This window comes from Littorina saxatilis, linkage group LG5 (genome assembly GCF_037325665.1).
Source record: "Littorina saxatilis isolate snail1 linkage group LG5, US_GU_Lsax_2.0, whole genome shotgun sequence".
Lineage (NCBI taxonomy): Eukaryota > Metazoa > Mollusca > Gastropoda > Littorinimorpha > Littorinidae > Littorina > Littorina saxatilis.
In genome coordinates this window covers 6,022,421-6,036,549 of record NC_090249.1, presented here as the reverse complement: position 1 = coordinate 6,036,549, position 14,129 = coordinate 6,022,421, and the positions used below count along the sequence as shown (strand labels likewise).

At 42.6% G+C, this 14,129-nt stretch overlaps 1 protein-coding gene across 3 annotated transcripts in view; it reads left to right on the top strand.

The window, feature by feature from the left end:
* The first annotated feature begins 115 nt into the window (after positions 1-115).
* The window catches only part of LOC138966163 (homeobox-containing protein 1-like), a 17,091-nt gene continuing 3,077 nt past the window's right edge, over positions 116-14,129 (top strand). Inside the window, exons 1-8 of one of the 3 annotated variants that reach the window (XM_070338292.1) lie at positions 116-261; positions 2,273-2,485; positions 3,621-4,063; positions 5,451-5,539; positions 6,654-6,914; positions 7,265-7,555; positions 8,375-8,473; positions 8,789-8,881. In XM_070338292.1, coding sequence (XP_070194393.1) covers positions 2,273-2,485; positions 3,621-4,063; positions 5,451-5,539; positions 6,654-6,914; positions 7,265-7,555; positions 8,375-8,473; positions 8,789-8,805 — 1,413 coding nt within the window. In that variant the 5' untranslated portion in view covers positions 116-261 and the 3' untranslated portion in view covers positions 8,806-8,881. Of the gene's footprint in view, positions 262-2,272; positions 2,486-3,620; positions 4,064-5,450; positions 5,540-6,653; positions 6,915-7,264; positions 7,556-8,374; positions 8,474-8,788; positions 8,882-14,129 lie in introns of those variants that run through there. The other 2 variants (XM_070338291.1, XM_070338290.1) reach the window with 2 other exon arrangements.

Sequence of the window (14,129 nt, the reverse complement as noted above, 5' to 3'; positions counted from 1 at the left end):
TTGTATGCACATGCACAAACATATCTACTCGAAGAACAGTAATTCTGCCGTTTACACGGACAATCTTACGGCTGTTTAAAGCAGTTCTTTTTACCTCCCTCGGTAAAGTGCCCTCCGATGCACAAAGAAAATGTGGGTTTACGTTGCACAAGTTAGCGTTGGGTTTAGGTTTGCCACAGCGAGGCAGACTGTGTCAGGGTTACGACCTAACCCCACAGTTACAGAAACGTGAATCTGAAAAGCACCGGAGTGACCAGGGAGGTAATATGCGCATCCTAGCTGTCGTCTTTATGCATGCTTGATGCCTTAATTATAGTCATTGTCATAGCGGTTTCCCCTTTCTCTGGAATCAGATGTTTACTGCCAAAAAGTCGCGATGTTGGTTTAACGTTGAAAAATGGGTTAGGACTAACCAAAATGGCGGTGCTCTTTTCGGGCAGCCTGATTCTTGCAGACCAGCCAGTGATGGGATGGGTGTGAAAGAAAATGCATGGTTTAAGCAGTTGTGATCCGGTTCCAATTAACAAGACTTTAAAAGCTACGCGACGTTTGTACTATTTAAAGTAGCATCAAAGACAGTTGCAGGAAGTGCACTTGAAGGGGCTGTGAGTGTGATTGTGGGGATCTTGAAGTACTAGTGCGTTGAGAGGGAGACCGTGACCGTTTTTCCCCCTGTGTAACCAGTCTCTGACACTTGCTTACGGCCGGGGGCGGGGTTCTTGTTATAAGGGGGTAGGGATGGTGGAGGAGGAGGGTTAACATACATGTATTATATTACAGTGGAACCCCCCTTTTAAGACCTCCAAAAATCTAAGAAAATCAGGTCTTAAATAGGAGGGAGTGTTAAAATGGGGGTAGTTTCACAGTGGTTATGAACAGAAAATGAGAGAAAACAGGGTCTTACTCTTAATACTAATTGGGAGGGAGTCTTAAATTGGGGGTTCCACTGTATAAGAGGTATGGATGGAGGAGAAGGAGGTTATCTTGTATTGTATTATTAGCAGACCCTGGTGCTAGTGCTGGTACAACTAAAATGAGACAAACCGAGAAAAAGAACAAAGGGAAATAGAGTTAACCGCTGAAACAAGTACTGTAAATCAGGATGCCTAGCTAGGGCTCCTATTTATGATGGCTTACTAGTGCCAAAACCTGGGGTTACCCATTATCACGTGATAATTACTAATTAACGCTGTCAGTTACTGTTTTCACTCGTTAGTTACTCATTTTCACGGGAATTTTTATTTTTGGCACTAGCAATCCGTCAGGAAGTGAGCCAAAACTAAAAATTAGTAATTAACAGGTGAAAGTTAGTAATTTTCCCGGGAAAATTAGTAATTAACACGTGAAAATGGTAATTATCAAGGGAAAATTACTAATGAGGTTTTGGCACTAGTAAGCCCTATGACGGCTTACTAGTGCCAAAACCTGGGGTTACCCATTATCACGTGATAATTACTACTTAACGCTGTCAGTTACTGTTTTCACCTGTCAGTTACTCATTTTCACGGGGAAATTACTAATTTTTAGTTTTGGCACTAGCAATCCGTCAGGAAGTGAGCCAAAACTAAAAATTAGTAATTAACAGGTAAAAGTTAGTAATTATTCTGGGAAAATTAGTAATTTTCCCGGAAAATTAGTAATAAACACGTGAAAATGGTAATTATCAAGGGAAAATTACTTATTTTCCCTTGATAATTACAATTATGAGGTTTTGGCACTAGTAAGCCGTCATACCTATTTCTTCTCCACCTTGACCCACACCACTGCACCCCCCCCCCTCCACCACTTCCATCCCCACCCCACTTTTTTGCACAATGCAAATGAATTACAAAAAAAGGCAAGGGGGGGGGGGGGGAGGGATCATTTAGACAGGTAAACAGAATAGTGAGAATGACTTCAGTCAGATTAGTAAGGACAGACAAATCAATGTTCTCTCACTCATCACCATTGCAGACATGCCCCCCCCCTCCCCCCATGTATCCCAAGCACCCCCCCCCCCCCCCCATTTCAAATAATTGAACCAACCCAGAACCCAGCTATCACCATATAATCCCTTTGTGTCATAAAACCACCAGTTCTACCTCGTTCTCGCACGGAGCAGAATTAAGCTTTCTGGTCAGCAATTTGTTGTTTTCCAGCATTTTATGAATATGTATCACACACATGTACTGTATGGCATTTCGCTTTTTCTAGAGAGAAAGCAACCCGAATTTCCATGAGGGTAACCTCACAGGACTATACAAAATCTGAACTTACTTATTTTTCTCTCCAGATGTCTGCAACAAGCCAAGGGCAGCGAGCCCAGCCCACCTTCACCATTGAGCAGATAGAACTCATCCGTCGGCTACGCAACAGTGGTTTGACGAAAGAACAAGTGGTGCAGGCCTTCGATTCCTTCGAGCGAGTGGATGCAGAGCTGGGAAACCTTTACACTGCCCCCATTTCTCTCAGTCAGCAGAAATCTTTCACGGCAGCTGGAGCACTGGTAAATACAATGGAATACCCCACCCCACCCCCTTTTAAGACCTCCAAAATATCAGAAAATCAGGTCTTCAAAAGGAGGGAGTCTTAAAATGGTGGTGGGCGGGGATGTAACTCAGTCGGTAGCGCGCTGGATTTGTATCCAGTTGGCCGCTGTCAGCGTGAGTTCGTCCCCACGTTCGGCGAGAGATTTATTTCTCAGAGTCAACTTTGTGTGCAGACTCTCCTCGGTGTCCGAACACCCCCGTGTGTACACGCAAGCACAAGACCAAGTGCGCACGAAAAAGATCCTGTAATCCATGTCAGAGTTCGGTGGGTTATAGAAACACGAAAATACCCAGCATGCTTCCTCCGAAAACGGCGTATGGCTGCCTAAATGGCGGGGTAAAAAACGGTCATACACGTAAAATTCCACTCGTGCGAAAAACACAAGTGTACGTGGGAGTTTCAGCCCACAAACGCAGAAGAAGAAGAAGAAAAATGGTGGTAAATTTACAGAGGTTTTGAACATAAAATCTGAAAAAAGCATGGTCTTAAAAGAAGGGGGAGGTCTTAAATAGGGGGGGGGGGGGGGGTATTCTGCTCTGTATGGGGGATAGGGGTCAGGAGACAAGAGAATGTGTATAAACCAGCCAAGTTTAGGTACTAAATATAATATGTGTGTGTTGTGTGTGTTTCTTTCTGTGTGTGTTTATGTTTGGTTTTGTGTGTGTGTGTGTGTGTGTGCGTGCCTGTGTTTTTCCTCTCTTTATTTTTTAAGTTTTTAATTTATTTATATTTTTCTCCCCCTTTCCCCCCCCCCCCCCCCCCCCTTTATGAGTGTGTATTACTTTTAGTTTGTATGCCTGTGCCCTTGACATCATCCAACCACTTCTCTCTCCTTTCATTCATTTCCGTTCCTTCCCCTTTTTGCGTGTTTCCTCATTTTCTTTCAAACCCTGTTCGTTCCGTGTTGCATCTGCTTTTTGTTGTCTTTTGTGTTCTTTTCCCGATGAAGCTTCCAGAAACGAAAATTCGTAATCGTCTTGTGTCGTCTTTGTATCGGTGAGCACAGTAATCCTTTGTTTTTTAACTTTACTAAATATAAGACAATTGACACTGCCTGGAAAAAGCTTATCAGAATATTCTTCTCTCTGCAGATGAGACCAGTGAATAACATCAACAACAACAATCACCAACAACAGACCTCCATCGCTCGACCACCTCCTCCCAGCTCAACCAGTACTACTCAACCAGTGCAGACTCTTACCAACGGACTAAATCAGAGCAGTGATGCTCAGTACTCTAGGCCTAACGGACAAAACCAGAGCAGTGATGTTCTGTACTCTGGGCCTAACGGACAAAACCAGAGCAGTGACGCTCAGTACGCAAGGCCTCTTTCTGTTGCGTCGCTGCTGGGAAGTGTCAAAAGGCGCAGTCTGAGTTCTGGGGTGAAGCGGGCGAGAAGTGAAGAAGAGGGTGCGTCTGCTGGCAGTACCACTGACATTATTCGGTTGTCCATGAAAGAATTTGCACCAGAGGCTACGCAAGTCAATTTGTTTCCAGGGAAAGTAAGCCCTGATGATGTGGATGACTTCTTGAAGTAAGTGGAAGCAAGTTAATTACCGTATTTGACGGACTACAAGCCGCGACTTTTTAAAAAAAAAATCGCATTGCGGCTTATAAAAAGATGCGGCTAAAACGTTACCTAGCATTCACCTAATGGAAGTCGCCGCGGATTTTCATTTCGCTCGATTAGCGATTACCATTTCTTTATTATAGCTCTCTACTCAAGACTCGGCGCTTTTCTCTTTCTTTCGCGAATCTTCGTTTGTCAACAAGTCGTCGTGACAAGATAGCGTACAGAGAAACACCGGATGTATCAGGATCTCGCGCGTGCGAGATTTCGTTTTTTTGTGTCTCGCGATAGTTGGAGGAGCGAGAGCCGCCATGTTGTGTTTTCGTCTGCTCGAAATGTGCTCAAAAGTCGTAAATCATCCCCAAAAAGCTTATTCTGGGCGGGACAACAGTCATGTGTGTTGGTTACAACTTGTGTGTGTGATATTTTTCTTCAAACTCTTTCACTTTTCTTCTTTGTTTCACTTGTTTACTCTCGGAGCCGATTTCGCCAAATACCGTACTTTCGTTTGCCTGGTTGTTTTCATTGATTGACACGATCTGATTATATTTTTATCGACGGCTGCTAATATAGTGACGCGGCCTATACGTGGCTCGTCCTAATTTTTTTTTTTAAAGTCGGGGGTGCGGCTTATAAAACGGTGCGTCTTGTAATCCGTCAAATACGGTAGGTACTGTTTAGGTGGTTATGGTCCTACCCATTTTTGGACAGTTCTATAGCTGTACTAACCATGACAGTTTTATAGAAACAATGACTCATTGTATAGAATAAGAATGTGAAGATTTTTTTTAGATCTCTGTGTGCCAATGTGAGGACACTTTCATCGCTGGTACCACTGTAGATACATAAAAAGAACATTGCACAATATGTTATTAACATAGTAAACGGGGCGGGGATGTAGCTCAGTCCTGTATCCAGTTGGCCGCTGTCAGCGTGAGTTCGTCCCCACGTTCGGCGAGAGATTTATTTCTCAGAGTCAACTTTGTGTGCAGACTCTCCTCGGTGTCCAAACACCCCCGTGTGTACACGCAAGCACAAGACCAAATGTGCACGAAAAAGATCCTGTAATCCATGTCAGAGTTCGGTGGGTTATAGAAACACGAAAATACCCAGCATGCTTCCTCCGAAAGCGGCGTATGGCTGCCTAAATGGCGGGGTAAAAACGGTCATAGACGTAAAATTCCACTCGTGCAAACCACGAGTGCACGTGGGAGTTTCAGCCCACGAACGCAGAAGAAGAAGAACATAGTAAACAAAATGTGTTGTGCCTTTTTGTGGGGGAGAGAGTTCTTACAATACATTCTGAGTGCATATTCACCATTTTACTTTTTTGCTTAAAACTGGTTTTCAGACAGGACAGAGAAGAGATGCATGCAGAAGTTCGAGAGTACCTTTTTGCTACACCAACCATTGTTCACAATGACATTGCCACAACAGCTGGTGAGTATTCAAGGATCATGGTGTCTGATCTTACCTGGTTTGACTATCTTGATTTAACAGGGATGTGGAAATACACCTGCCTGCTATGAGCAGAAATTTTGCTACGCAATTGAAAATTGCAAATCATTCGCCCATCAGGCGAGCTGCAAGTTTGTCAACTTCTGAAATATAGCAGAAGTACAGTTGTTTGCTTCAGTATTATAGCAACATATATCTCTGTTTGCCTACTTATTAAATTGTTTTGACGAACAATTTTGTCTTAAGCCTTGAAAATGTGTTTCTAGGGAGACTAACTTTCTCAGGGGAAAATATCAAAAGTTTTGGGCCTGTGGAAATTTATTTGGGCTAGTGAATTTAAAAAAGTGTACATTGTTAGATCTGATCAATGGCGAGTGATTTCATGCCTTCCTAATATTTCATCAGGAAACCCCAAAATGTTTAAAACAGATACAATTTGTAGTGTAATAATTGGAACCATAACTTGTAGTGTAATAATTGGAACCATAACTTCTTTCTTCCTTCCTTCTGCGTTCGTGGGCTGAAACTCCCACGTACACTCGTGTTTTTTTTTGCACGAGTGGAATTTTACGTGTATGACCGTTTTTTACCCCACCATTTAGGCAGCCATACGCCTTTTTCGGAGGAAGCATGCTGGGTATTTTCGTGTTTCTATAACCCACCGAACTCGGACATGGATTACAGGATCTTTTTCGTGCGCACCTGGTCTTGTCCTTGCGTGTACACACGGGGGGTGTTCGTACACCGAGAAGAGTCTGCACACAAAGTTGACTCTGAGAAATAAATCTCTCGCCGAACGTGGGGACGAACTCACGCTGACAGCGGCCAACTGGATACAAATCCAGCGCGCTACCGACTGAGCTACATCCCGCCCTATAACTTCATTTATTTATGAAGAACTTTGGTGTAAAGATGTGTTGTTCATAACATGTGTAAATGTATCTCTATTTTAAGCTTATCTCCCTTTTAAACCCCAATTTTTATAAAAGAATTTTTTTTGTTTTTTTTTGGTTAAAAGGCAAGTTTCCCTGCACATATAGCCAAACAAGAACCATGCAGGACTCTTGAACATGAGGATGTTGTTTTTTGTCATCAGGGGTTGCTTTAAGCTGTGTCAGCAAGTTTCTGGTCGGCAACTTCTCAGCGCTGCCGTCGGATGTTCTTCGACAGTTAAGTCTGTGGTTCCTTTCGGTATGGCCTTACAAGAAAAAGACCAAGCAGCGAACAGGGCCGCGACCAATTTTACCGCGGCCACCACCACCGCAACAACTACAGCAGTGCAACCTGCAGACCACACAACTTCTGCAGGACATAATTCAGGAGAGAATCAACTGTGGTGTGCCAACTACAAGTGCAGGTTTTTAAATCTTGATGTTGTATTCTTTGGCCATTAGATTTTTATTTCATTTCTTTTTGTGGGATCGAAGGCATTTGCCACCATATCAAATTGTGTTCACAAACTTTTTACTATCATCATTGTGTTATTAGACTTTAACGGAACAGAACATTTTTTATTCGTGTTTACCTCTTTGACAAAAGATTTGTATTTTATTTTCAACTGTGTGACAGAAGAAATCGGCAATTATTTCATTTTATGTCTGCAAGATTTGTTTAAATGCATTTTATAGTGGCATGCGTCAAGACACATTTTTGTTTGTACCCACAAAACAAATAATAAACTTGTATTGTTGTATTTCTCTTGTCTAGCAGCCAACAACAACACAGCACAACACCTGGTAGGACAAGAACTGAACGAACAGGAACCAGATCAGAAAATGGACGTAAAACCATTTGACGGCTTTCAGGGACTGTCAGGGGGTTCTGGGATGGGAGAGGTGGATGGTCTGATGGTAAACTTCACGCCGCGGCGAGAAAGATTCACATTCCGAAAGAAGCATCTGGAAGTGTTAGAGACCTACTTCAAAACCAACCAGTACCCCACTTTTGAAGAGCGCACGGAAATTGCTCAGAGGTGTAATGACATCATGGAAGTTGTGGGTAAGTGGTTTGATATCTTTGTTTTTATTCAACAAGATAAGTAGACAGAGACTTTGTGTGTGAACTGTTGATGGTTTATTTTTGTTGTATCTTAAAACAGAAGATGAGGAATTTATGCGCAGACTGAAAGTTGTTTAAAATACATGTACAATGTATTTGTTTTATCACACAACTGAAAGTAATGAATTTGTGTGCAAACTGTATATAAAATATATATATGTTACTGGGAAAAATCAAAAAACCTGAAAGGCAGGGGTCCAAAATGCTCAAGTTTGAAAGAAAGTTTCTGGACACCGACGAAACCAAATCATAATAAGCAAGATGGTGGCAAATCCAAGGGAGCGAACCGAGAAAGCACGCGAACCGGTGTCAAAAGTCGGATCGGAACCGCTGCTCGTTATTTCAACTTAGCAAAACAAAGCTTTGGTTTTTTTTGGTTTTTTTTTAAAACCCGGAAAACCTGAATTTCCGGCTTCAGATTTTTTCAAAAACCGGAAATCCGGCAAAAGCCGGAAGAGTAACACCCATGTATATAAGTGACACCAAACCAATTTCCAGGGTACAAACAGGGATATAAAACTTGCTCTTCATTGACTAATACCTTTCTTCTAGTGATGTGTCTGAAATAGTTATCACATTGTCAGAATTCTATCACGTTGTCAGAAATAGTTATCACATTGTCAGAATTCTATCATGTTGTCAGAATTCTGGCTTCAGGTATAACCAGATGCCCTGCTTAATTTCTGCTCGTGTCTTTCATGGCTTCTGATTTTCTTAGTGTACATTTTACTGAGCAATATCGGCCTGATTTGTGTTCAGTTGGTCGAGGGCTCGCTGACAAGGAAAAGATGACCCCACAGAACGTTGCATACTGGTTCAGTAATCGCCGCAAAGACATCAAACGTATGGCCAGAGAAGGTAAGACTTTTGTTTTGTTTTGGGTATGTCTTTTTTGCTTGTTTTGCAATTAGAAGGAAAGGCACTTTGCTTTAAGTGGTTTGTTATGATCATCAGAAAAGTATTTCTTATGAAACTTCTTAAAAAATGCTCAAATACTTTTTTTTAAACCCAACAAAAAACAAACTATTTCTTGGCCCCAAGTCTTGGTATTCTTTTGTGACGCTTTATGGGGTTAAATTGTCTTGGACATTGAATTAACTAAACAAGCCGTAGTTCGTACTGTCAAGTTTTCAGCAGCCAATCTCATTTCAACATTTTCACCTGTCATTTCAGCAATCGATTCGAGTTGAGGCCTCCAATTGAAGATTTCACCACTTTCAAGTCCTTGCTTTCTCTGATTTTTTGTTCTTAAGGTGATGTTTGGGGGGGGGGGGGGGGGGGGGGGTATTAGAGAGAGAATGAACAAACAATTGTGATTTCTAACATTTTGTGTTTTGGTCATTTTCATCAAGTATGATGCTTCTATTTGTTGATTTTCATGGTTGAAATGCACCAAATGTTTTATTTTGAAATAAAGGCATTTCAAAACCCTAACCTTTCTATTTTGTTTACTGAATACCAATGAAAAAACGCAGTTTTCTCAAAATCTTTATTTTTGTAACTTGGGACAATGATATACTTTGTAATATTTACAACAGAATGCTCAAAATTGTCACACACACTTGTCATAACCTTCTTTACAACTTGTCAAAAGCAATTTATTTAATTTTTTTATTTCAAAGTTGTACAATACAGTAAAACCTGCGAGCAAAGGACGCTCTTGGGGAGCCTTGCCACTGTCCTTTGTAGCAAGGTGTCCTTTCTTATGAATATGAATGCGCCAACATTTTTTTGGAAAAAAAACCCCAACAGTCACTGATTCTTTTTTGCCACAGTGATTATTAAAACTCAAAGTTTTGAAGCCCTCAAGTTTTTTTGTTTTTTGTTCAAAGAAGAGAGAGAGAGAGAGAGAGAGAGAGAGAGAGAGAGAGAGAGAGAGAGAGAGAGAGAGAGAACGCGCGAGCGAACGAGCGAGAAAGAGAGAGAGAACGAGCGAGAGAGAGAGAGAGAGGTGCAATCGGTTTCTTATCTGAAGCAATGGGCCATTCCTACTTCCGGTTTGATAGTCACCTTCAATGTGGGTACCACCTTTCGCAGGTTTTGGCTAGCCATCTCCAACCGGAAGTGGTATCCACGGGTTCCGGTTCTGCTACTCGGTCTTCACGCTGGCTTCGGCTACACAGGCTTCGACTTTTGTTTCTTCCTGTCATAGGAAGTTCTCTTGGCTGAAGCTGGGTCGGATCTTGCTGGCGTCTTTGCTCTTCCGCGTACACCCTTAATGGTAACGCAGGAACTTAGAGGAATTTGGACGTCAGTTTTTGGAATTTTCCTCATTTTCGGAGATGATCGTCAGAGCGCTCTCGCGCTCTTTCTTGGAGTCACTGAACCTTTCACGCTTAGTGTGTATCAGGACTCTGATGGCATCTCCACTCTTTCAGCCCGGCTAGGGTGAACGAAGAGCAAAGAGGCTGTTCTCCCTTCACCTCACTTTATAGTCAGGTGTAGGAAGGACTTGTTTCTCTCGCATGCTCAGGTCTCTGAGCAGGCTAGGAGAGACACTTGGGCTTTGCTCGGGGTAGAGGGATCTGCTTTTTACATTTAGTCAAGTTTTGACTAAATGTTTTAACGTAGAGGGGGGAATCGAGACGAGGGTCGTGGTGTATGTGCGTGTGTGTGTGTGTGTGTGTGTGTGTGTGTGTCTGTGTGTGTGTGTAGAGCGATTCAGACTAAACTACTGGACCGATCTTTATGAAATTTGACATGAGAGTTCCTGGGTATGAAATCCCCGAACGTTTTTTTCATTTTTTTGATAAATGTCTTTGATGACGTCATATCCGGCTTTTCGTGAAAGTTGAGGCGGCACTGTCACGCCCTCATTTTTCAACCAAATTGGTTGAAATTTTGGTCAAGTAATCTTCGACGAAGCCCGGACTTCGGTATTGCATTTCAGCTTGGGCGCTTAAAAATTAATTAATGACTTTGGTCATTAAAAATCTGAAAATTGTAAAAAAAAATAAAAATTTATAAAACGATCCAAATTTACGTTCATCTTATTCTCCATCATTTTCTGATTCCAAAAACATATAAATATGTTATATTTGGATTAAAAACAAGCTCTGAAAATTAAATCTATAAAAATTATTATCAAAATTAAATTGTCGAAATCAATTTAAAAACACTTTCATCTTATTCCTTGTCGGTTCCTGATTCCAAAAACATATATACTGAAAGGCATAAATTCTGCAAATAGTGCATTGAACGATTTTGCTCTCAAACGAAAATCAGATTGAACCTGTAATTTGTAGTTGACATCTTGAGTGTCGGAGCAAATGTTTCACGCTGTCAGCGTGCGCTTTGCAGTATTGCTGATCCAGCCACAGCTCACTGTGCTAATGAAGACAATGGGCTGAACGGGAGACAATAACGTAAAAAAGATAGTGTATGGCCCTATAAAATGCAACTGGCTGTTTGGCTGTATCAGATATCGCAATCATGCCACGACTTGATGAAGGAGAGAGACAGCAAGCGATTGGGATGCTTAGAGCTGGCCAAAGCATTGAACGTGATGAACACTGAACGTTTTCCGAAATCATTGCGCTTGGACTCAGTCACTTTTTTAAAAAAATTGTCATTTCATGATGTTCTATTCAAAATCAATAAAGCGAAGGTTTATAAACACTAAAATGGCCAATAAATAAAATATTCAAACATTGAAAACATTCACCACTGAGTTGATTTTTTGTGATTTTTTAAAGTTCAGTTTGCGGAATTTATGCCTCTCGGTATAGATATGATATGTTTGGATTAAAAACACGCTCAGAAAGTTAAAACAAAGAGAGGTACAGAAAAGCGTGCTATCCTTCTTAGCGCAACTACTACCCCGCTCTTCTTGTCAATTTCACTGCCTTTGCCATGAGCGGTGGACTGACGATGCTACGAGTATACGGTCTTGCTGAAAAATGGCATTGCGTTCAGTTTCATTCTGTGAGTTCGACAGCTACTTGACTAAATGTTGTATTTTCGCCTTACGCGACTTGTTGAACTTTGGTGTTGTTTACCAGAAAAGAAAAGTAGATCCAGTGGAATCATACCTGTCAAGTCCTACGCATTCTGCGTAATTCTTACGGTTTTTCGGTGTTTTTTGGGTCCTACGTCGTATACCTCAAACCATACGCATTTTCAGCATTTAAAAAAAATTTAAAAAAAATTTTTTTTTTTTTTTGCTGGCATGGACTGCCGTTCATTCATTTCTGAGGAGGAGCTTGCACCAGCCACACAACAGAAGTTCTGGCATGATGTGCGCCAGTTCTACGTGGCCTGTGTGAGGAAAATGTTGAATAAATTTCCATTTGGCAGTGAAACCCTGCAACACCTTCAAGTGCTGGATCACAGTCTGGGAGCTGACACACTGACTGCCTTCTTACAGGTCAAAATTAACTCTGATGCATGCTGCCATGATTTTAAGGTGACTGGCAGCATGATTGACAAAGCAAAGATTTGCACAGATGAATACAACAAAGAACACAAGTGACAAGTGACAAAAAAAATGAACGAACAAGAGTGCAGTGTAAATGTATTACATGTAGTGGTAAATAAAGAGCAGTTTGTGTAGAAAGGAATTTATGTGTTTTACTTTTAGTTTGCGAAAAACAATCTGATTGCTTTAGTGTGTATGCGTGAGAAGTTGAATTTGTGCGTTTAACCACATCCTGATCCACGCATTAACTATGGTTTTTGATCCCCAACTATGGTTTCTTATGCCATTTACTATGGTCAGAGGCCAAAAGTACTTGACAGGTATGTGGAATAGAGATCAGCAGATCTCTGACTTCTCTCTACAAGGGTTAAAGCAGAGCTAGCCTCCTCATGGGAAGCATGCTCAGGCCTCGGGACGTTTTAAGCCGGCGGCCAATAGGCAGTCTCTGTCTGATTCTCGATTTTCGAGAAATAGATCACTTTTGGGCAGGGAGAATGGTAGCCCGAGCACTGTAGCAGCAAGCCTCTCTCCTCAAGGAAGTGCCCCCGATCACACCCCCCCCCCTCCGCCCTCCACTTTGGTGATGGCGGGGCGGGTCTCCTCCTTGCAAGTTTTCATTGGATGGTCTCTGTACACAGCCAATAGTTTGTGGGAGTGGTGAGGTCGGGGGACTCCCATCGATCTAATGAGTGCATATTTGCTTATGCGTCAGTCCGATCTTTTCACAGTGATCTAGGCCCATCAGCTCGAGCACCCGCTGAGGTCTCTTCTGGTCGGATCTAGCGCTGTCCTTCGGTTATACTGCTTCAGTCCTCAGTTAGTGTAACAGTAGTTCAGCCACGGGCTGCTGCAGTGGCACTTCCGGTTTTACCGGAGAGGTTGTTTCTTTCACAGACGCTTCATAGGTACGTCTGAGTTTTGGAACAACGGCTGACCTTAGGGTATCCAGGTTTTTTAGCCTCGGCTGGTGCAACAGCCATTCCACCTGTTGGCGGTGATGGTTGTTGTTTTCCCTGTTCTTGTGGCTTCGGACTTCGACTTTCTTTCCTTTATTCTCATCTTAGGCAGGAGATGAGATAGGGCGATCTCCGTTTGAGTGGGGTCTTCTGTTTTCAGGCTTCCCCGTTTTTCTCAGTTTGCCACAAGCTTCTGGACTTGGTCCTGGTTTGTCTTTCGCCGAGTCTGACTCTGTCTTTCTCTAGCGATCAGACGCGTTCGGGTGTTTCGTCCAAACTTAAGGTGAGCTTGAGTTGGCCTCGGAGGTAACATTCAGATTTTCCTGAGGGGGCATTGCCAAGGCAATGCATGTTTGAGGAGTCATTCTTTGTGGCTTATCACTTCTCTCAGGTTTTTGGCTACCCCTCTCCTTTTGGCAGAGCGTTAGCTAATGTTCCAGTTTTCTTTGCTGTGGGCTTATAGCCCAGCATATTATGTGGCAGCCGAAACTTATGTTTCGTATATTTACCTGTGTACTCTGGGTACTTTGGTACATGGCTGTTCCACGGGTTTTACGGCTCTCAGCCTGAGCCTGTGCTATAGTCTTCTACCCTGTGTGGTTCGACTATGGCATTTTCGGTTCCTGTTGCTTCGGATTTACTCTTCCTCTTTTCCCTCATCCTAGCATGAGGTGAATCAGGGCGTCTTCCGGGGGGTTGGGTTTCCTTTACAGTCACCCTTCTACCGCAGGCAACTATGGCTACGGCGTTTGCCGGTTGATCGCCGCGTCTGACTCTCAGTCTTTCAGAGGTAGACAGACACGGCTAGTTTTTCGGCCGGACTCAGGAATTTCTCCTGATTTGGCAACGAAGTTTACTTGGGGTTTTTGATTTTCCTTCATTTACCTTCAAGCAGACGGATCTGTAACACTCTGGCTTTTAGTCATTTTGTTTAGGGTCACCGGTCACTTCAGTTTTTGACCACGGTGATTTCTTCTCTTCCGAGGCTTACGCTGTTTAGTAAGCCTCTGCTTCCTCGTATTGCCTCTCTCTCCGCTTTCGCATTGACTGTTAGGGGATTACGGGCGACCGTCTCTTTTTGAGATCTTCCTGTCGAGGTGGGCTCTGGTACCTTGTACTCAGGTGTCTCTCTCTCTCTCTT